Source organism: Diabrotica virgifera, chromosome 8 (genome assembly GCF_917563875.1).
Source record: "Diabrotica virgifera virgifera chromosome 8, PGI_DIABVI_V3a".
Taxonomy (NCBI): Eukaryota; Metazoa; Arthropoda; class Insecta; order Coleoptera; family Chrysomelidae; genus Diabrotica; species Diabrotica virgifera.
The window spans coordinates 125956775-125980823 of NC_065450.1; the positions used below are offsets into that span (position 1 = coordinate 125956775).

At 33.8% G+C, this 24049-nt stretch overlaps 2 protein-coding genes across 2 annotated transcripts in view; one reads left to right on the top strand and one right to left on the bottom strand.

The window, feature by feature from the left end:
* LOC126889518 (integrin-linked protein kinase) overlaps window positions 1-16440 on the bottom strand; it is a 46437-nt gene extending 29997 nt beyond the window's left edge. Inside the window, exons 1-2 of the mRNA XM_050657858.1 lie at window positions 16111-16440; window positions 4278-4443 (exon numbers count right to left, since the gene is read on the bottom strand). Coding sequence (XP_050513815.1) covers window positions 4278-4443; window positions 16111-16199 — 255 coding nt within the window. The 5' untranslated portion in view covers window positions 16200-16440. The remainder of the gene's footprint in view (window positions 1-4277; window positions 4444-16110) is intronic.
* A 3502-nt stretch (window positions 16441-19942) lies between these two features.
* On the top strand, window positions 19943-23063 carry LOC114335545 (uncharacterized). The gene is made up of 3 exons (XM_050659115.1): window positions 19943-20965; window positions 21022-22119; window positions 22195-23063. Exons 1-2 carry the CDS (start codon window positions 19943-19945, stop codon window positions 22057-22059), a joined length of 2061 nt encoding a protein of 686 aa, XP_050515072.1. The 3' UTR covers window positions 22060-22119; window positions 22195-23063.
* The last annotated feature ends 986 nt before the right edge of the window (window positions 23064-24049 follow it).

The window sequence follows — 24049 nt, forward strand, 5'->3', positions numbered from 1 at the left end:
AATAATATGTAGTTATTTTGGAACGCTTACAATTTTGAACATCTCTAACAACAAAATACTTGGATCACAGGATATATCTGATGTATTCTCTGCTTGGATCTTCCACAAATAATACACAATAAATAACTTTTTATTAAGTTCACGTCTTAAATCAATTATTTATCAAATACACTATATATCAATAATATTTAATCAATTTCTCAAAATATTCCCGATGCAATGTCAAATATTTAAAATTGTCACTGATTGTCAGTGTCTGACTGACAATATATGCTGACAATATCATATTCGGTTGAGTGCGTTGTAAGACAAAGACAGATTTGGAAAATATTACCACGGCATTGTGTTCATTTTTTTCAAATCCTGAAAAAACCAATAAATATTTTTGAAAAATTTAAACGCAGAATGAAAGACTAAATTATTACCGAGGGCCGAAAGTCCCTTAGAATAAATAAAAAGTTTATTTTGAATGAGATATTTGAAATTAAAAATCACACTAAATTTTCTCTTAGTTTTTTCACCCCTGTAACTTATTAAAATAAACATTATAGAAGTTCTCAGGGACTTTCGGCCCTCGCTAATAACGTAATCTTTCATCCTGCGTTTAAATTTTTCAAAAATACTTATTAGTTTTCTCAGGATTCGAAAAAAATGAATCCCCATTTGAATAGCATTGCAGCCGAAAATACGTACCGATCCTCTTAAGCAATAGTTGAAAACATTATGAGTGGAGTTACAATGTTATTCTTATCAGGTGTAGTTGTGATCTAAAATTTAAATTGGATTAAATTTTTTTGTAGGCTGAACAGATAAATCAAAAAGTTAACATAGAGGACAATGATGCATTAGCGACTGGCATATTATCTCATACGGACAACACCACAGGAGAGTTTTTTTTTGTATTTGAACAATTGAGCTTCGTTTCAAAGAAAGTTGGACGCCTTGAAAAAAAAATTGGAAACTCAGCGTTTGGACTTACGGAAGATATTGAAAATGCTATAAAGTAGGGATATTATACGGGATGTGTATATACTTTTGTAAATAATATATTGTATGATATTTTAAAAGAAAATAATGAGTACCACTAGTGTTACTACAAATGGCTAGTGATTTTAGTAAGTAATTTTGCCAATTTTGTAAAATTAGCAAAAAAAATAATTTCTAAATAGTTAATAATTTTGCCAATTTTCGCAAAATTGGCCAAAACAAAAAAAAATATCTACTAAAAACACTAGCCATTTGTGTCTGAGTTTAGCGAACCGATTATAACTCTTGTTAAATTAAGGTTAAGTTTACACTTTTGACTTGCCTACTGATTTAAAAATATTTTTGTCATCCTGTAAGTTGGAACCATAATATGGAAAACTTTTTTATTATTCATTTTACGAAAAATAGTTGTTCTACATAAAAGGTTCTGCAATATCTAGAATCTATGATTCAACCATCAGATAATAAATTTTATGGGTAATATACAGGGTATGTCAAAAAATATAAATTTCACTCAAGAGAAAAGTAGCTTTATTTTTACAATATTGAACATTGTTATTATGAAAAGTTAATTGGAATTAAAACTATATTCTAATATGCAATTACATCCTTCTATTTGAAAAAGAAATTATTTTTTGTTATTTCAATTATGGTAACTTTTGTTATTAATTTTACGAAAGAAAAGTTATTCTTTATAGAATGTTCTGCATGATCTAAAACCTAAAATATAACCATCTTATATCAAATTTTCTCAATTTTGTATGAGGTATATAAAAAAAAATGTTTTTTTTTATCACGACAAAGAAGTATAACTTCTTACGTGCGTACACAAGTACACACACTCTTTTTTTTTAATATCAAGTGTAGTCGAGTGGCACATCATTTGAAAGGTATTTTTTTTTCTACAGGACCCTCTAATTTTTTTTAGGTTGCGGAATAACTTTAAAGATAATTTTGGATTTAACTAATTTATAATAAATTTGTATTTTTTGTATAAATTTGTATACCTAATAAAGTCCAAAAGTATCTTCAAACTTATTACGTAAAAAAAAAAGAGCGTCGTTTAGAGAAAAAATTACCTTTCAAATGATGTGCCACTCGACCACACTTGCTATTTAAAAAAAAAAAGTGGGGGTCGATGCTGGGCAGTAGGGGGTTACATTTGAGGGCAGGAATTTTGCATGAAAATTCGTCCCCCTCCCATTAAAAATTGACGTGTTTTTTTAAATTTTGAAGAAGCTCGGTTTCTGAGTTTCTGGGGTGGTCAAATTTTCGTTGGAACAGACTGTATTTGCTCTCAATGGGTTGTTAAGAAACAAACATATACCACGAAGAGCAAAACTAAAAACTTACAAGACCGTAATAAGGCCGATAGTAACGTATGCTTCTGAAACATGGGTCACAACAAAAAAACACCAAAAGTTGTTATTAGTTTGAGAGAGGAAAATACTGCGCAAAATCTTCGGTTGGAAAAACTTAAATGGACAATGGATCAGAAGAACAAATAAGAAACTAACAGCTCTATCAAGATCCTAACATATCAGCAGTAATTAGGGCGCAAAGACTTAGATGGTTGGGCTATGTGCAGAGGATAATTCCATCTAGAATTCCCAGAATGGTACTATCTAGTGCATTGGCAGGGAAAAGATGAAGAGGAAGACCGAGGTCACGATGGAGTAATGGAGTTAGAGAAGATATGAGAAGACTTAACGTATTTATTTATTTAGCGTATGGCTTAAGTATATCACAGAATATATTTAGATTTATGCATTATACAATGCATCACAAACAGATGTCCAATTTTTTTATATATTCGATTGACCCTTCGGTTGCCATTACAAAGTCTATAGGGTCGCCTGTGTATGCTCTGCGTGGGCAGTCCTGAACAATGTGACTGATCGTCTGTCTTGCAGCGCCGCAGTCACAAGAAGGCGAGGGGAGTTTACCCCATCTGTGGAGGGAGTCGGCGCAACTTCCACAGTTTGTTCGAATTCGATTAAGGGCTGCCCAAATCTTACGGGGACGTTCAAATTCGCCAGGTTTCCCTATGATGTCCGGTAGACTATGGTAATGCGGATCTGTCCTACTTTCCCAATCTTCTCTCCATCGGGTATTTAAGTCAAAGTTGGATTGCTGCAGCGCTTGAGCAGATTGTAGAGGGGGTAACCTGGATCGGAGACGGTTTCCAAGAATATCGGGGATGTCGTTGTGGACTAGAAGCTGGTGACTGTCCATTATTTTGTTATATTCTTTAACCAATGCATGTTCGCGGCGTAGGTTGGGTGGTGCTATATTACTAAGGGTAGGTAGCCACATTGTAGGAGTGGGCTTAATTGTGCCTGTTATCATACGCATAGTACGGTTTAGTTGGGTGTCGACCAGGTGGGTATGCCTGCTATTTAGCCACACTGGAGCACAGTATTCTGCCACCGGATATATCAGGCCAAGAGCAGAGGATCTTAATGTTGATGCTGTGGACCCCCATGTAGTGCCGCAGAGTTTCTGTATTATATTGTTGCGTGTTTTCAATTTTGCTGCTGTTTTCGTCAGGTGTTCTCTGAATGTGAGCGTTCTGTCTAGAGTAACCCCAAGGTATTTCGGGTATTTATTGTGTTTTAACAGCTTGTTATTAAAATACACTCGCAATTCTCTGTTTGCCAACTTGCTGTTTAGATGAAAAGCTGATACTTCAGTTTTTGTAGTACTTGGCTGTAGTCTCCATTTCTTAAGGTATTCGCTGAGGATGGATAAGTCATTCGTGAGAGTGATTTCTGTAGTTTCTAAAGATTGGTGGCTTGTTGCAAGGGTCCAGTCGTCAGCATATCCAAACTTCCGAGATTCGGTTTCAGGCATGTCAGCAATATAGAGGCTGAAAAGTAAAGGGGCAAGGACAGAACCCTGTGGAAGACCATTGTTAAGTTTCATCTGTCTACTCGTCTCCTTTCCCATTATAACCTGGAAGGCTCTGTTGGTCAGCATGTTGTCAATGAGGTTAATTATCTTTCTGCAGGGGATAATGCGGGCCAGTTTATATATTAATCCCTGTCTCCAAATAGTATTACCAAACAGACTTAACGTAAGGAACTGGGAAAGAAAAGCGACTGACAAAAGGGAGTGGAAAAGAATAGTACATCAAGCCATGGGCCTACTAGGCTCGTAGTGCTTACATATTATTATTATTATATTTTGCACAGTAAAATATTCGTTATCGATATAATCCAAAACAGTCATATATTCGTGGAATAGGGTATACACATGGTCATGGTACACAGTTGCAGTACAAAACTTACCATATTAACAATTTCCCTGTGACCATGAGCAGCTGCCATATGCAAAGGGGTATCATCTCCTCTATTAGTGGCATTTACTCTAGCTCCTCTAAGCAGTAACATTTCCACAATTTTGTTGTATCCTTTCATCGCAGCCCAATGAAGGGGGCTGAATCCATGATCATCACTAAAATAATATCAAGAATAAAGCATAGGTGACAAAATGTATATTCAGTGAAACTTAAATTAATTATCACTCTTTTAACCTTCAGTTTCTGTTAACTATCAGTGCTAAAAAAAAACATAAACAGTTATATACAGGGTGTCCCAAAAGTAGCGGAACGGTTGAGTATTTCGCGAAATAAACATCGGATCGAAAAACTGAAAAATATGTGTTCAATCAATTTTAAAAATTTATCGAATGACACCAAACATGACCCCTCACTCCACCCCCTTGAGGTGGGGTGTAGGGGTAACTTTAAAATCTTAAATGAAAACCCTCAGGTTTTATTGTAGACTTGGATTCCTTACGTAAAAATAAGTAATTTTATTAGATATTTTTTTGAATTGTGGATAGATGGCGCTATAATCGAAAAACTCGATTTATCCAGATACCATAGGTAAATTATAGAAACGAAATAATATCTCGAGAAATACACTTTCAAATGAAAAACCAAAAAATACATATTTAATATTTTTCAAAAATCTATCGAATAACACCAAACATGACTTTCCACCTCACTCCCTGGACGTGGGGTGGGGGGTAACTTTAAAATCTTAAATAGGAACCCCCATTTTTTATTGCAGATGTGGATTATTCGAAACATTTTTTAGAATTGTTGATAGATGGCGCTCTAATCGGAAAAATACCATTTATTAGCACCATCTATCAACAATTTTAAAAAATGTTTCATATAAATGTTACTTATTCTGTCCTAAGGAATCCAAAATTGCAATAAAAAACGGAGGTTCCTATTAAAAACTTTCGATAGGTTTTCGAAAAATATTACACATATTTCTTGTTTTTTCAGTTTTGTGATCTGACGCTCATTTCTCTATATCTCAATCCAAGGGGAGTAATACTTTGCGCAAATGCTACCATAGATTACACCTTCTTCTTATTGCTTGATCTTCTTTCGAAGGTTAGCGATCCGAATGCCATTGTCATAATTGCAAATAATTGCCATTTATTACAAATTATTGTAGCTTTTGAAACTGTTGCACGAAAAATTTCTGCAGATGAGCGGTCAAACCATTCCCTCAGGTCTTTCAGCCATGCATTCTAGTGTTTTCCTACTGACTTTTTGTACTGTACTTTACCTTCCGATATGATTCACAGTAAATATACCTTTCACCTCTCACATATTATGACCTAAGTATTATATTTTCTTCCCTTTCATTGTGCTTAGTAATTCCAGTCACATTAAGTAATAATTTTAATGAATATTTTTTAAATGCTGCTACACATCTTTTAGAAAATATACCAAAAATAGAATTCAGCGCCAAAATACAGTTTAACAAAAACTCATTTTTTCTAACGGCAGTAACTATAAATGAAGTAATTGAATTAATTAGAAAATTGAAAAATAAATTCACTTCTGGTTATGATGGGATACCTACAAATATAATAAAACTGTATGCATATGAGCTAGCTATACCATTATGTCATATAATAAACAATACTTTCATAAATGGGATATTTCCAGACAACTTAAAAATAGCTGTAGGATATTTCCAGACAACTTAAAAATAGCTGTAGTAAAACCAGTGTATAAAAAAAGGTGATGCCACTTTACTAGAAAATTATCGTCCGATAATAGGTCTGGATCCCGCGTATGAAAAAAAAGTTGATTAATAGCAAGCTGAAAATTTGTTAATAGCTTAAGGGTGTCTAGTCGGACAAACTTTGATATATGGGAACACTGGAACAGGGGAAGTTTTAATTGTGGAACAGGTTAAAAATTTGGAACGGTCAGACCACGAAAACGGCACATCTATTTTGTCCGACAGAACAGACTTTAACTCTTCGAACAGAGATTAAACTCTCATGCAAAAATCAGACTGCTATTTATCACCAAATGGGCGTTTTAATGAGTGGAATATGTAGAATATGTCAAATAACAGGAATTATGACAGGTGATAAATAGCAGTCTGATTTTTGCATGAGAGTTTATTCTCTGTTAGGAGAGTTTAAGTCTGTTCTGTCGGACAAAATAAACGTGCCGTTTTCGTGGTGTGACCGTTCCAAATTTTTAACCTGTTCCACAATTAAAACTGCCCCTGTTTCAGTGTTCCCATATATCAAAGTTTATGCGACTAGACACCCTTAAGCTATTAACAAATTTTCAGCTTGCTATTAATCAACTTTTTTTTCATACGCGGGATCCAGACCTATAAGCCTCTTACCATCATTCTCTAAGGTTTTTGAAACAGTCATGTGTGTCAGGCATCTCAGTTTTTTCTATAGTGAGGGACTGTTATGCCAAGCACAACATGGGTACCTTAAGAGAAAATTTATAGAGAGTGCCATTTATGATTTTATAACAAAGATAAATGAGGGTTATGAAAACAAAGATATATCCATGGGCATATTTTTAGATTTATCAAAGGCATTTGATACTTTAAATCAAAAAATACTAATGGAAAAGCTTTACAGATATGGAATTAAACGGCCAGGTTATAATTGGATAAAATCATACCTATCAAACAGAAAACAGAAAACAGAAAGAAAAATTTGAGTATGAGGGAAGAAATTGCTTCTCTGATGAAGGTCTCATTTCGGTGGGAATTCCTCAGGGAAGTATTATGGGTCCTCTTCTCTTTGTTTTTTATGTAAATGATTTAGCTTTAGACATTACAGATAACAATCGGAATACTCTTATTGTGGAATTTGCAGATGATACATACTAACATTGTAACTATAGGGTCATCCTTGAATAATTTATTGAATATCGCTAATAATAGATTAGATAAAGCACAGAGATGGCTCAATGTGAATAAACTCAAACTAAACAGAGAAAAAACAAATTATATCTGTTTCGTCACTAAAACAAATAATAGTACCTTACCAGAAATTGTCTCAATTCAATCGCAAATGGTTACTCTAAACCAAATCACAAAATTTCTGGGGGTACGTATTGACCAAAATTTAGATTTTGGAGTGCATATAGATAAGATCTGTAATAGGTTAGCATCTATCTGCTACTCTTTCAGAATAACAGCAAATTATTTGGACGAAAAATGTAAACGAGTTGTATATTTTTCAAATTTTCATTCTGTAATGCGATTTGGAATAATTTTCTGGGGCGGAAGTAGTAGCGATGAACAGGTTTTTATATTACAAAAAAGAGCAATCAGAACTCTACTTAACTTGAAATACAGGGATTCGTGTAGAGGTAATTTCAAAATTATACTACATAACATACTCAACATACTAACAATGGCTGGAACATACATATATAGTCGGTTCGCTAAACTCAGACGCAACTGGCTAGATATTTTAGTCGATAATTTTTTTGTTTTTTGCCAATTTTGCAAAAATTGGCAAAATTGCTAACTATTTAGTGATTATTAACGATTTAGTAATTATTCTTTGCCAATTTTACTAAAATTGGCAAAATTACCAACTGAAACTTGGTTAAATGACCAAATATTTGACTCAGAACTTGATCTTACTGATTATGTAATATATAGAAAGGACCGTTCTCACCTCACTAGTACTGCGAGCAGAGGGGGGGGGGGAGTTCTAATTGCAGTACGCTCATCTCTCCCTAGTAGACTGCTGGAATCTTTTCCAGGTATAGAACAAATATATGTGGCTGTTGGCAGTACTAATTGTCCGCTTATTGTGGGAGCGCTTTATTTTCCTCCTAAGTCTGCTTTAGAAAAATATATCTCTTTCAATAACAGTATCGATAATCTTTCAAATACATTTCCCACCTCTCATTTCTGTATTGCAGGGGACTTCAACCTACACTGTACTTGGTCTCATGATAATTTTTGTTCTACGCCAATTCCTGCTCCAGACATTCCTTTAATCGAAGAAGATACTATAAATATTATGAATCATATATGTTCCTATCAAAATCTTTTCCAACGCAATAACATCTATAATAATGTAAACTCATTACTTGATCTAGTTTTGGTTCATGATGAAAATTGCATTGTCGCAGAAGCTGATGAGGGATTAGTTGACCCCGATAGTTTCCACCCTCCTTTATGCTTTGATTTGGGCCGCGGAGATGTTTTAACTGATGAAATGAAAGCTGAAGGCTTTTTCTACGACTTTAAATCAGCAAATTTTCAAGGTATTTCTGATTACTTAGACACAATATACTGGGATGAAATTTTCAGAGACAAAAGTTTAGATGATATGGTCAATATACTTTATGATGTCTTATATGGCGCTATCGATGTTTATGTACCAATGAAAAAGTTTTATACCGGCAATTTTCCTAAATGGTATACCCGAGAGTTAAGAAACTGCATCATTGCTAAAAAGAAAGCTCATAAGAAATTTAAAGTGACCAGGTTACCTCAAGACTATAATGAATTTTCTAGATTGAGGTCGATATGCAAGTCCTTATCAGGTCAAGCATACAATCAGTTTGTAGCAAACGTTGAACATACACTTCCTAGTAACATTAAAAGCTTCTGGAGGTTCGTAAATTCTAAAAGGAACAATAATAGCATTCCGAACACTTTAAACCATAATGGCCAAACCAGTTCCGATGGTGCTACCATAGCCAAGATGTTTGCTCAGTACTTTGCTGCAGTATATAGTGAGGACGAATGTCCTATTCCAAATAGTGCAAGGGCTAACACTAGTTTCAACATTACTGGTTGTGACTTATCTATTTCAGAGGTATATACCAAATTATCCCAGCTAAACATACATAAGGGTCCAGGGCCTGATGGAATCCCACCCAAGTTACTGAAATACTGTAGTTTTAATCTTGCTCGTCCCTTATTCTTTATTTTTCAAAAATCATTACAAACGAGTGAATTCCCTCCCGTTTGGAAAGTTAGTTTTATATCACCGATATTCAAGAATGGAGATAGAAGCAGGGTACAGAGCTACAGACCTATTAGTATCCTTAATACTATACCTAAACTATTCGAGAGTTTAATATGTGACAAAATTAAGCCTACTATACAAAATGTAATCATTGAACAACAGTATTGTTTTGTTATGGGGAGATCGGCTGAAATGAACTTGTTAAATTATACCTCCTTCTTAAATGAAGCATTGGAAAGTAAACAATAGGTAGATGCGATTTATACAGATTTTTCCAAGGCATTCGATAGAGTCAACCATACGTTATTGTTACATAAGATCGAACAGTTGGGTTTCTCTGATCCTCTGCTTAGTTGGATTCGAAATTATCTATTAGATAGAAGGCAGATAGTTCGTATTAAGAATTATTTCTCTAATGAAATTATAGTTACATCGGGTGTACCTCAAGGCTCCCACTTAGGACCTATCCTTTTTAATTTATTTATAAATGACATAAATAAAAGCTTCAATTTTGCTCAATTTCTTCTATTTGCTGATGACCTTAAATTATTTCACATAATTACCTCTGATTTGGATCACTACAATTTGCAATCAGATCTTAATGGTCTTGTGGAATGGTGCTCACTTAATGGTATGGACTTAAATGCAAACAAATGCCATGCTATAACTTTTACTCGACTAAGACACTTTGAGAATAATTCTTACTTTATACGGGACACTAGGTTACAATTAGTTGACTCAGTTATAGATCTGGGTGTTATTCTTGATACTAACTTGAATTTCAACCTACACATTAACAGCATGGTTTCTAAGTCATTAAGGATGCTTGGCTTTGTTAAAAGATGCAGCTATGACTTTACGACTGATCGTTCTTTAAAATTTCTTTATTGTTCTTTGGTTAGACCACATTTAGATTATGCATCATGGGTTTGGTCACCTCAATATAACTGTCATTTTAATAAAATCGAACAAGTTCAGCGTAAATTCTTACGTTATTATGCTTATAAGATGCATCTCACTGGTCAAAGTTATGAGTCTTTACTGCAAATTATTCGACTTGACTCATTACAGAGTCGTCGTCAACATAAAGATCTTTGCTTCTTATATAACTTAATTCATGGTCATAAATTCTGTATCCCACTTTTAAATAAAATTGGTCTACATGTACCTTCAAGAACCACCCGTTCTGTGACCACCTTCCACGAGGTCATTAACCGCACAAATTATGGTTCAAGTTCCTATCTCTCTAAAACTATTAAATTAGCAAACACATTATCTCCGCAAATTGATTTCTTTGTGAACGACTTTACTGCGTTTTCCACACAATTACATTTATACTTAACTTAATGTTCTAATTTCAAGACTGATTTGTCAACTACTGTTACTGTTATTGTCTTTGTTCTAGGATAAGTTGTATTTGTCAATTTCAAAATGTTCTAGCTCTCAATTGTTAAATGAGAGCAAGTAATTTTATTCTTTATTATTGTTTGTTATGTATTTACCAATTTTGTACCTACTAGATCTTATTTTTCTAATTTGTGTGACATTTTAATTTAATTGTATCATGTACTAATGGACTTCGGTCCGTAAATAAATAAATAAATAATAATAAATAAAAATATCTAGAAAGTTGCGTCTGAGTTTAGCGAACAGACTATATGAATGCTTACTTTTCATTTTTAAAAATAGACATAAATTCTTGAAACACATAACAAACATAATACTAATACACAAAACAATCACATAAACTATAATATACCAATACATAGACTAACAGCATCTGAGAAAACCACAGAATATGCCTGTATTAAATTCTTTAATAAACTGCCTTACAGCATCAAAATAGAAACTGACATAAATAAATATAGAAAGTCTGTTCAACAGTTGCTCATACACCTTGAACCGTACAAAGTGGAGGAGTACCTTCAAGCTGGCCTGCGGGGAGACTGAGGGCTCTTATCTGAATCTCAATTGTCACTGTTATTGTTATTATAGTTTAATATTACTTTTATGTAGGTTGTTACAGCAACCATTATAAATTGTAATTGACACCATTCTCTCTATTGACAATTTATATTTGTATGTAACTTGTGAATCCTGAGAATAAAGCTTTTTTCTATTCTATTCTATTCTTTTTGTTTACTCATGCACCAAAGTACCTCATCGTTGGTAACTTTTTGAACCCATGAAATTCTCAGCATAATATGTCTGTAGATATACATACATCTCAAAAACATCTGCTCATCTACGTAAAGTGGTAGAAATTAAAGGATAAGGATTTGGCAAGGGTGTTTAAGAACAGAGTGCTGGAAGAGCTTGAAGAAAAAGATATGCTAAATGACTGGTGGGAAACCAACAGCAAAGTTCTGGTACAAGTGGGAGAGAAAGTGCTAAGAAAAACATCTGGTAAAGGGCCTCCTAGGGAAACCGGGACCCTTTACAATGTTTTATGAATACTTATTTTATCTTACTTTATTTTATTTCAGTTGTGTACACTTCCTTTTATTTTAACTTTGTTCATATACTCTTCTTTTTGTACACAGTACTCAATGTTTTATTTCTAGAACAAATAAAAGAATAACTACTCCTCACAGTCGGCTCCACCGACATGGAGTAGAGATAGGGTCAGCAGCAGGGCATCCGAAGTAACGTTTGTTAAAAATACGGATTGGGTGTCCACGGCTGGAATGAGGGGGTTTTAGTGGGTAGGCAGTTGCATTTTCACGATTGATTCGCTCGGCTTCGCGGGTGTCTGAATTGGGCAAGCGGACTGAATCCCACACACCAGGGTAGAGGGCAGAACACTCATTTCTTGGGGTGCTGCGGTCTACCCTGACAGTCTTATGAAGATTTCCTCCTTCCCAAAAAAGAAAAAAAAAAGGAAAACCGGGTGGTGGAATCATGACGTGCAACAGCAACAGCATTGCTAAAGCAAGGGACAAGTCATCACAGGACTTGACTCATGTACAGCAGAAGAGTGAGGATGAAAAAGTGTTAAGAAATAAAGCAAAGTTGGTACCAGTACTTTATAAAGTTGCAAAGAACACCAGAGGAGAGACAGAGGATAAGTGATTCCAAATGGGAATGTTACACCAGAGAAGAGGTTGTCGAGGTATAGGATGAATAATTGTCATTTTTTGTTAATGTTTGTTATTTATTTAATGTTCCTAGTTTGTATGATTAAAGTTTTTAAATTTACTTTAGGTTAGGTTATAAATCTCCTGTGATTAATGTTTATACTGTATTTTAATTGGGTGATTGCCCGTTGATAAATAAATAAATAAATAAATAAATAATGGTAAGGCAATAGGTGTGTATGGTGGTGGAGTCGGATTTGAGTCTAGCCCATCTCCTGGCTCTCATGCATCAGTCTTTGCGATCCTGGTATGTGCTCAAGAGAATACAGACAGGGCTTGCTCAGGCAGGCCATCTCTAACGGCTTTGACAGCCAGGCAGCGCTAAGGGCTTTGGAAGCACTCAAGGCGGTTCTTGAGCGCAAGAAGCACTGGATGATGTTTCTCTGACCAACAGGGTTAGGTTGGTATGGGTACCGGGACACACAGGTGTGGAACAGGCTGATGCCCTGGCAAGATAGGGCTCATCCACTCTGACTGTGGCACCCAAACCTGTGATTGGGGCGCCCTTCAGTACTTATCGGGGTAGTCTCAGGAAGCTTCTTCTGCGGAGGTTCCAGGACTCCTGGGCCAGTTGTGGAGGTTTGAGACAGACTAGGCTCCACATAGTGGGAACATCCAAAAGTCCCACAACCCAACTGCTTCTACTAGATCGTAGAAGATGCTCCCTCTATGGATTAGATGCACTAGAAATAAACAAGCACGAGGAGCACTCCCAAATCATGATTTGGGAGTGCTCCTCGAACATTCAACATGTCTTGGTTTGTTTATTTCTATGTCATTTTTATTGTGATTGTAGTGTAGACAGTTCTGTCTCAGATTAGTGAATCTACTTTATCTGGTCTTTAGAAGTAGAAGAGGACTTATAGATTGATTCTTTTCCATCTCCGCGATGGAGGTCAGCAATCATCATAGCTATTCGGACTTTAGAGACGGCTGCTCTGAAAAGTTCATTTGATGTACATCCGCACCATTCTCTCAGGTTGTGCAGCCATGATATTCTGCGTCTCCCTATGCTGTCTAGATCAGCGGTTTCCAACCTTCTTTAGCTTGAGGCACACTAACTTAAAAACTGGTTCAGCCACAGCACACTTGGGTAAATAATCTCTATAATGTTAGTGAGTATAATCAAATTTCACGGCACACTTGCAGGGACTTCAGGGCACACCAGTGTGCCACGACACACTGGTTGGGAACCACTGGTCTAGATAAAGACCCATGCTTCATGGGTTCTTCATCTGTCCTCATTTCAACTTTCTATGCAATACTCTAGAAATGAGTACCAAACAGAAAATCTGACCAGAAACCTTTGTAAGACAAATTAATGCTTTCATTAACCCTAGAATACGGGTCATTCGTAAATTTTACGACACTCATAATCGAGCTCATAATACATTGGGCATTTTTGTCCACTCTCGTTTATTTTAACAATTTCCCCAATTGAGTACCGTCCACATTAGTATTGAGCTTGATAATGTAGCAGACGGTTGTTATAATTTCCAATTCTAAGACCATTTTTGTAACTTGGTTCGTAAATTTTACGAAAGTCCCGTGTTTATATCATAAATAAATCAGCTGGTTATTATTGTTTGTATTTTGATTTTAAGTGTTTTAGTAACAAAAAATTAAGGTAAATTGTTTTTTCATACTCATTACATAATACACTATTTAATATTTGAGCTTTTCTTATTAGAATGTCAAATACAAAGTTTTTGTCCACAAAACAACTGGAGGAGGAAGCGTCACGTATTATGAACGGGGCAAAGACTGATCCAGATCCATTTGAAGATAGTAATAGTGACTGGGAAGAGGACAATTTGGAAACTGAATCCTATGGTTCCGATAGCAGTCTTAGTCATGGCGATAAACAGATACAACCCCGTAAGTTTACGTCAAAATATTTGCCAAGACATAGCTGAAATCCTCAACATAACTAAAGGAGATAATGCGAATATGACCCAGAAAAAGATGAGGAAGACTTGTTTCTACTGTCCAGGCAAAAAAAGGATCATGACCACCAACTATTGCAAGGAGTGCAAGAAGCCAATTTGCGGATAACACCGAGGAGATATTTGTACCCTATACCCTTTGTTCCTAAAAATACCCAAATTATGTTTGTTTCATAATTTTATGCTTTTATTTTTATTCTAAGAATCTTAATTGTTTTCTATACACTGAATAAAAAATTCAAAGTAAAAAATATAGGCTTTTTTCTATGGAGTAGTAAAATTTAGGATAGTCCCATATTTACGTGTGGCAAAAACGGTCCCGTATTCTAGGGTTAAAGGCAGCTTAGAGACACTTCTTTGAAAATAGTATAGTTAGGAGGAAAAAAGCAAGGCAGAACAATGGCTAGATCCTCCCCCATGAAGTAATGTCTTACAGAATAGTTCTGTGAGGGAAACATAGGCAAAAGACAGGGGACAGGTTTTAGTTATTAGTTATATTGTAACATATAACATATGAGTCTACATACCAATACCAACAGAGCTGGGTAATCCCAGGGTACAAGTACCCGAATTTTGTACTCTATGTACATTTTATATACTCAGCACCCAATACCCACGTACATTTTGGGTACTCAGTACCCAATACCTGAGTACATTTTCAATAAAGTACTTGGTACTCGTAATAACCGTAGCATACAGAGTAAAATACCCGGTACCCGTGTTTATTATACAAGTACATTTTCCGAGTACTTTTTGCAAGTCTAAACTTGTTGCTGCATGTGGGAGATTAAATTAATAGCAACACGCAAAAATTAGTGATGGGCGAAATGATTCATTTGAATTCTGCGATTCTGTAACTTCATAACTATCTAGACAGCAAAAAAAAGTTTTTTGAGTTCGTTAAATGAGTTTTCTATAATTAAAAAAGTTTTCCTAAGATATAATACATGCTTGCGTTCTTGCCTATTCTCTTATGCTACAATAATTAATACTTATCCCTCGAAGAAATACTCTAACTGATGAAAACTGTTACCTTAAAAGCCAATAAAATTAATCAGCGAGTGTGACTGATAATTTTTAAAATGCTAGACTGCTAGAGCAGATTTTAACAAAATGAGAAAAGTGTAAGACCGTCCGCACATGGGTCGATCGAAAACACGTCTCGAAGTTCGCACGTCTTGCTCATCTTGTACGAACCCTGCATCACAAGCGATTGCCCTCCGCAGACTAGTCGATTCTGTTTTTATAAATTAACGCATTTTTTATATAGTAACCAAAACGACTATTTCGATTTGTGAAGAGTACGGTATTATTACATTTTTATACAGTTGCATTATACAGTTGAGGATATTTTTAGGGAGAGATCTATGCGATTTGAATCGAGTCGAGTGCTTCGAGCGTCGCTCCATGTGCGAACGGCCTAAGAGTTAGGTTGGCTAGGTGCTTGGTTTTCTCGACTCTGTTTTATGAAAAGACTTTGTTTTTATTCTTTTATGTTTGAAGGTGTTATGTTTCTTAACTCATCTGTTCAGATCTTGAATTGATTCATTGCCATAAGCTATTAATTGATAGCCTTGATAAAATTAGAGTAATAATATAAACATTTCTAAAAATTAGCATAAAGGACAATTCAATAATATGGTTTTAAAACCCATGCACAGTCCCCACTCCATAATTATTTACAAATATTTATTGAACACTTGCCAAATATGGAGCTCAACACATGTAGTCAAAACCAATAAAAACCTACTTACCCTTGATTCATATCATGTTCCGGTTCATCCAGCCAAACCCTAACTTGTAGGGCATTCCCTTCTTTGCACCATTGAAATATATCTTCCATTTTATTTACTTACTTTTTCTTAAAATAAATACTTGGGCGTTCACTTCAAACTGGAATTCTTATGATACCTTTAAAATGCAATAATATTCAAGTAATTTTACAAACACTAATTCTAAAGGAAGCACTGTGTAACCACAAACACTGATAAAGTAGAATTACCAATTTTTCTTAATTTATTTTAAAAATTATGTCACTTCCATTTCAGGTGACATTTAGCTGCCATAACAAAATAATTTTATTTTTTTATTTGGAACAAACTGGAACAAACAGTGTTGCCAATGAAATAGGAAAAGTCATTGAGCGAACTTTGTTTATTCACTCAAAGATGGCCATATTTATTTTCATAGAGATGGCCATATCTATAAATATATATTTTTATAATTATAATCATAAATAAATAATCATAATTAAATTATGTATAATTATATATTTTGTTAGATATTAATTTTCTTATTTTTCATAATGTAGTCAAAAATTAATTACTAAATTCAATTAGTTTATGTTTATAAATGGTCTTCTGAATGTAGGCAACTATCATGGCATGGCTTCATTACAGACTAAATTTTTTACTCTAACAACAGAATTACGAGAATTACAATTATTGCTGTTGTTCTGAAGTTATAGACCAAGAGGCAGCGCTGAAAAATCTATTTGAATTTACTAAAGCTAGATTTTTCACAGTTGATTACTGTGAGTGTGTAGAGAAACATACTGCGGTCGGTCAAGTGAAACGTAGAACAGGGGTTACTGAGAGGGTATCAAAATTGCTTTCCTACGAAGGTAATTATTTCCATTTACTAAGGCTGAAAATCAGTACACACATTCTAAATTAAATATAAATAAAAGTTATTATGGTCGGTCAGCTGTATGACGGGACAGAGCCGGTCCGTCGGCCCCAATAATCGATCGAGGAAATGAAGCAATTTGGCTCGCAATTTTTTCGTCCAGCATGGATTTACTTGAAATTTTCACAGAAGGTAGGGAATAGTCCAAGGATCATTTTCTATATCATGCCGCTATCATTCGCTAAAACCTTGGGGGGTGGTTGCCACCCCATCTCGGGGGTGGGAATTTTTATTACATTTTAACCATATAATTCGATGTAAAATGTGATTCTAAGAAAAAAATGTTTTTTACATTTTCTTCGTAAAACTTATATTTTTCGAGTTATTCGCGCTTGAAAATAACAGTTTTTCGACGAAAAAATCGACTTTTTTAGAGGGTTTTTTGAGAATGCCTCGAACAATATGCATTTAATCAAAAAAACTGTGGATATCGAAATAGTATCTTTTAGTAACACAAACCAAATTCTTTTCCTATAATATCTTTAAGACCAATACAAACCGAGATACGACATGTTAAAGGTCAGCTTTTTTCGTCAAATGCACAATTTGAAATATTCAAAGCCAAATAATGGGAAAAAGGGCCTAGCCGGGTAAGATGGTGAAAAGTGCCCCCAAGCCGATTCGAATTCCATATAGGCCACTTTTTAGCACATATAGAGGATATCACTTTCTGAAATTTTTAACCCCCTAGGTGGTCACGTGACCCCCCTAGAGCCTAATTAAGCTTTTTATGTTTTTATTTTTTATCTCAGCCGCATCGAGAGCTAGCCAAAAACTTTATTTAAAAAATTTGTAAGTTTAAAAAAGATCTATATGAAAAAATTTTTTTTTTAATTTTTGGCGGGAAATTCGAATTTTTAGAACAATTTTAAACTTTTAAATAAGTCTGAAAAAAAAACTAAGACACTCGTTTTTACGAAAATCAATTATAATGTGTATTTTTGCACAATCTTTCACCCTGAAATTTTTCAGATTTTTAAAATTGGTGAAACGTACCTTTAGAAATGAAAAACCGCATTTTTTCGCTTTTTTCGGGTATTTTTTGAAGAAAATCCAGTATTAAAAATCAGAAAAAAAATTTTGCGCATTTAGCATAATTTTTAGATTGTTCAATACCTTCTATGTAAATAATATATTCTTCATTCTTAACGATAAAATCATTAGTTTAAGAGATTTTTGAAGTTAAAACCGAAGGGATATAATGCATTACTCAAAAAAACTCTGCGTTTCATTTTAACTTCAGATATCTCGAAAACTAACGATTTTATCGTTACGAATTAAGAATATATTATTTTCATACAAAGTATTGGAGAATCGAAAAATTGCACTAAAATAGCAATTCCGCCAGTGACGTAGAATTTAGGAAGGGTCAACCAATCATTCTCCCCTGTCGTACGCCTCTGGTAGTAGCCTGAAACATTTGTTTAACATAATTTAGTAGGGTGTATAGTACCTACACTTGCTGCCAAGTATGACAAGGATATGTCGAACAGTTTTTTACTTTTAGCGGGAAATTCGAATTTTTAGAACGATTTGAAAATTTTAAATGAGTCTATAAAAAACTAAGAAACTCGTTCTCACGAAAATAAATTATAATGTGTATTTTTGCACAATATTTTACCTTGAATTTTTTCAGGTTTTTAAAATTGGTGAAAAGTAGCTTTAAAAATAAAAAAACTCATTTTTTCGCGTTTTTTTTTTTCAGAAAACCTAACAAAATCAGAAAAAAAATGTTTTGCGAATTTAACACGAAGTGCTGCTGCTCTGAATTAGGTAAAGATACTAGATGGTTGTTTGTAGATGCTGTAAAAAATCAAATACTAATTTTTTCAATTTTTTTTTTTTTTCGTATAAAATGCACTGAAAATTCTGAAAACACTTTCTCACGTGTTTAACATAATATTTTAAGAGTCAATCAAATAGTCAAATAGATACCATAAAATATCAAAAATCGATTTTTCAAATATTTCTTATAATGCTATGTTTACAAAAAAGCCCCCATGAAACTCTAGAGTTCAGCCTTTACATTATTTCGGCGTATTCAGCTTAGTTTCACAGCGTGATATAATCCATCAAAACAAAATATATAGCAACATCTCAGGAGAGCGAAGTTTTCTGAAGAAGTTATATTTCTATTATATGATTTCAACGAAATATATATATATATATATATATATATATATATATATATATATATATATATATATATATATATATATTCTAAACAGTTTATTTGTATTTTGTTTAAACATTAGACCAATTTTAATACTTACTACTTTCAAAAAAAAAATTTTAAAATATGTAATACCAAAGATTAAAAGTGGTCACCCATCCAAAACATAACTGCACTCGACACTGCTTGATTCCGGTTGTGGATCGACAACCGCTTAAGTCAGTAGGCTATGATGCGCGTATGTATCTAGGTAGCAGTGGAATAAAATTGACACCAAAATGACATTTAGTCAGATTATATAAAAATAATTCTCAACATTTTTACTGTGCAACATTTACTGAAATAAGTTCAATTCGTGTTTTTATTTAAATTAATTTCAGTAATAGATCTGGACACTTGAAATATTGAAAACAAAAAGTGGTTAAAAAGCAAATTGGAGTCTGTGGAGCCAAGCTGTTTAGCAGTCGTTTACGTGTTTTATCCATTCACAAAAAATACTGGTAAAATAATTTTTCTTTATAATAATTTTACGAAAGAATGACTTGTCTTTATTGCAGTCCTGTATGAAAATGTGTGTTTGTTTACATTGTAAGTGAAAAAAAATGTTGATTAGTTTATAAGGTGGCATATAATTTATGGTCTCATATAATATTTTTCATTGAATCTCAATTTGCGCTAATTTTTTAGTCTAATACTAACTTTAATCTATTTATTTCAGGTTAGTAATGTCTGATAGCACTAGTAAAGGCAAATCATACAAAAAGTGCATCAAATGCGGTGCCGATGAAAGAAAAGCTACGTCGTATAAAAAATTCATTGTGTCTGATTCTTTAGCCAATCAAATAAACCAAGTTTTGAATCTAAATAGTGCACTCGGTGATTACATCTGCAAATCTTGTTATACAACGTTTCAATTTTTAAACCCAAAACCAAAGGAACAACAGGATTCATCGCAACAAGAACAATGTTCACAAAGTACACAAACTGATAGTCAAGGTTCAGGACCGATTACTTTGTCACAATCTTCTAGCAATGTCTCAGAGTTCGTACTTGAAGAGTATCCTAAAGAAGAAGAAGAGTGTATAGAATTGCCATTTCCTCGTCCTATTTCGACACATAAATATTGCTTCTTATGTGGAAAATCAACTATTATTGTCAATGTACCCTTTAATGCTCGCAAACAAGTCTTTACATCCAAGAAAATATTTATTCCTGATGGCAACCGGTGTTGTTCTACCCATTTAATAAAAAAACGCTTTTTTGAAGATGAAATAAATAATATTCAAGTATATACACATTATAGTTCAATTAAAAAATCAGACGTCATAAAGCTTCTTGAAAACTTGAGAGTTGATATAGACAAAGAACTAACAGACAAAATTGGCGAGTGCTCTCTATCCGAAGAGCGTTTACTTATTTTTACTGGCTTAACTTGGGAAAATATTATTATGCTACGTGATATGATGACGTCACTGAGAAATACGGAATCGAGAAATATAATTCAAGCATTGGTCGTATTTCTTTTTAAATTACGATCAGGAAACTCAAACAACACAATTGCAGCTGTACTTGGACTTGAGCGCCCTCAACAAGTATCGGATTTTTCTGCATCGATTTTAAGTTCTTTTGAGAAAGATGTTTTGCCATCTCGTTTTGGAATTCAAGCTGCTAATCGACAACATTTAATCGACCAAACCGCGCCGGTTGCCAAAATATTGTATGATATTCGGGGCGATCAGCTAGGTCTCGTATGTGATGGCACATATCTCCGTCACGAGAAAAGCAGTAATAATGAATATCAAAGAAAATCATACTCTGGACAAAAAAAGCTCCTCTGTGTAAACCTTTTACAATTTGCACTACCAATGGCTACATCATAGACATACTCGGCCCGTACTATGCAACTGACAACGATGCTAAAATTCTTGAGAGTATTCTCAATGACCCAAATGGATTGATAACGCTTTTGCAGGAAGGAGATAAATTTTTTTTGGATAGAGGGTTCCGCGACGTTATACAAAAACTGTCAAACCTTCAATTTCAAGCACTGATGCCTGCATTAAAGGGAAAAAGGAAGCAACTCACAAGTATAGAAGCCAATGAGTCACGTATGGTTACAATGGTTCGTTGGGTTGTCGAAGCTGTACATGGTGTAATAAGCCAAAAGTATAAACTTCTGCATAATCAGTTCGATAACAAGATGATTCCCAACGCAGCTCTATATTGTAAGATAGCGGGTTTTTTGATAAACACATTTGGAAAGAGATACGTTTCCGAAGTTTCAAGTAAAAACGAAATAATTGCACAAATCAACAAAATAAAAAGTTTAGAGAATACGTTGCTTCAAGAATGTGAAGAAAATAGATGGGGTAGGCGGAAAACTTTATTTCAACCACTCCAGTCCAATGATGTTTTAGATTTCCCCGAAATGACAGAACAAGATTTAATAACTTTCTTCACAGGTACATATCAACTGAAACAATCAATTTCATATTTGGCCGAGTTAATTACTGAAGATAATAAAGTGGATCTACAGTTCTTGAAAGAAACTGCAGACATAATTAAAATTCAAGTTCGTTCGAGACATATAAAGGCTAAAACATACAACTGTTACATTCACTATCAGCCTCATTCAATTGGTACCAGTGGAATCAAACGCCATTATTGCGATTGCGCAAATGGTGCCAGAACAATAGGATGTTGCTCACATGTAGCCGCTATCATCTACTACTTATCAAATGCAAGATATCTAGCTAAAATTGTAAATCCAGCAAAAATACTAACAAACATATTTGATTCCAATGTTATACCTGTTATAAATGAAGACAGTGATGAAGATTGAATGCAAAAACGATATTAAACTATTGCAACAGGGCCATTTCGCTCCCTACAAAAAATATAAGTAAGTACTCTTTTTAATGTTAGCAATGGAAAACTTTTTTCAACATAGGTTATTAAATTAAGTTAAAAATTTTAGATTACGAGGTCAAACAATTATTTCGACGTAACTCTCCAATGCTCAATCAATAGTGTCCAAATAGTGTTCCGTCATCATCTAGTATAACATAGAACAATGTCCAAGTGGCTTGGTCCCGGCTAGGATTTGTAACAGTTTCTAGCATCGGCGTCGACTGTATATTCAATTTATGTATTATAATATTATGTATATTGTTGCACTTATGTAAATAACTTCAATAAATATCTTTTTTAAAATACTGTTATAACTAATACGTACTATTAAGTGGGTTCTATAATATTATTATAGAATGTATTCATTATGTATATCGTTTATAAATATACAGGGTGTTTCATTAATAATTAGAAATATTTTAATAGTAGATTCTTGGGCTCAAAAGATTAAGATCCAATAACCAAATACCCAAATCACTTAAATAAAATGTGGCTAGTTACAAGGTGTTTTATTAATCAATTAAAAAATTATATTTGTACCCAGTACTTTAAGATTGTTTGACATATCCTTGTCATATTTGGCAGCAAGTGTAGGTACTATACACCCTACTAAATTATGTTAAACAAATGTTTCAGGCTACTACCAGAGGCGTACGACAGGGGAGAATGATTGGTTGACCCTTCCTAAATTCTACGTCACTGGCGGAATTGCTATTTTAGTGCAATTTTTCGATTCTCCAATACTTTGTATGAAAATAATATATTCTTAATTCGTAACGATAAAATCGTTAGTTTTCGAGATATCTGAAGTTAAAATGAAACGCAGAGTTTTTTTGAGTAATGCATTATATCCCTTCGGTTTTAACTTCAAAAATCTCTTAAACTAATGATTTTATCGTTAAGAATGAAGAATATATTATTTACATAGAAGGTATTGAACAATCTAAAAATTATGCTAAATGCGCAAAATTTTTTTTCTGATTTTTAATACTGGATTTTCTTCAAAAAATACCCGAAAAAAGCGAAAAAATGCGGTTTTTCATTTCTAAAGGTACGTTTCACCAATTTTAAAAATCTGAAAAATTTCAGGGTGAAAGATTGTGCAAAAATACAAATTATAATTGATTTTCGTAAAAACGAGTGTCTTAGTTTTTTTTTCAGACTTATTTAAAAGTTTAAAATTGTTCTAAAAATTCGAATTTCCCGCCAAAAATTAAAAAAAAAATTTTTTCATATAGATCTTTTTTAAACTTACAAATTTTTTAAATAAAGTTTTTGGCTAGCTCTCGATGCGGCTGAGATAAAAAATAAAAACATAAAAAGCTTAATTAGGCTCTAGGGGGGTCACGTGACCACCTAGGGGGTTAAAATTTTCAGAAAGTGATATCCTCTATATGTGCTAAAAAGTGGCCTATATGGAATTCGAATCGGCTTGGGGGCACTTTTCACCATCTTACCCGGCTAGGCCCTTTGCATTTTTCGAGGAAAACTTAAAGAATCTTTTTTCAAGTATACAATTAGACCTTTCAAAAAATAATAATAAAAAGTTTCTAGCATGAAAATTAAGCGACACAAAAAAATGTCGGTACCTGCTTTTATCTACGAAAAAATCAGTGAAAACAACCCCCTAACTACCTTCCTAATTCAAAATTGGTCTTCACCTTTCTGTAGTTCCTTTTATATTTATATTATCAATACACTCAATGAGTTTGACCTATTTAAAATGCCTAATTTTGGAAAAATTGGAGTTTAAAAAAATTGATTTTTTGCAATTTGGTATTTTTCACCATTTACTTTTCACCTTTTACTGATTAAAATTACCCTGTAGATAGGTTTTCATTACAGTGAATAGTTAGCCAGATATAGCTGTTTAAAACCTTTATTTACCAGCAAACACCCCCTTATTCGAGCCCTTTAAACCC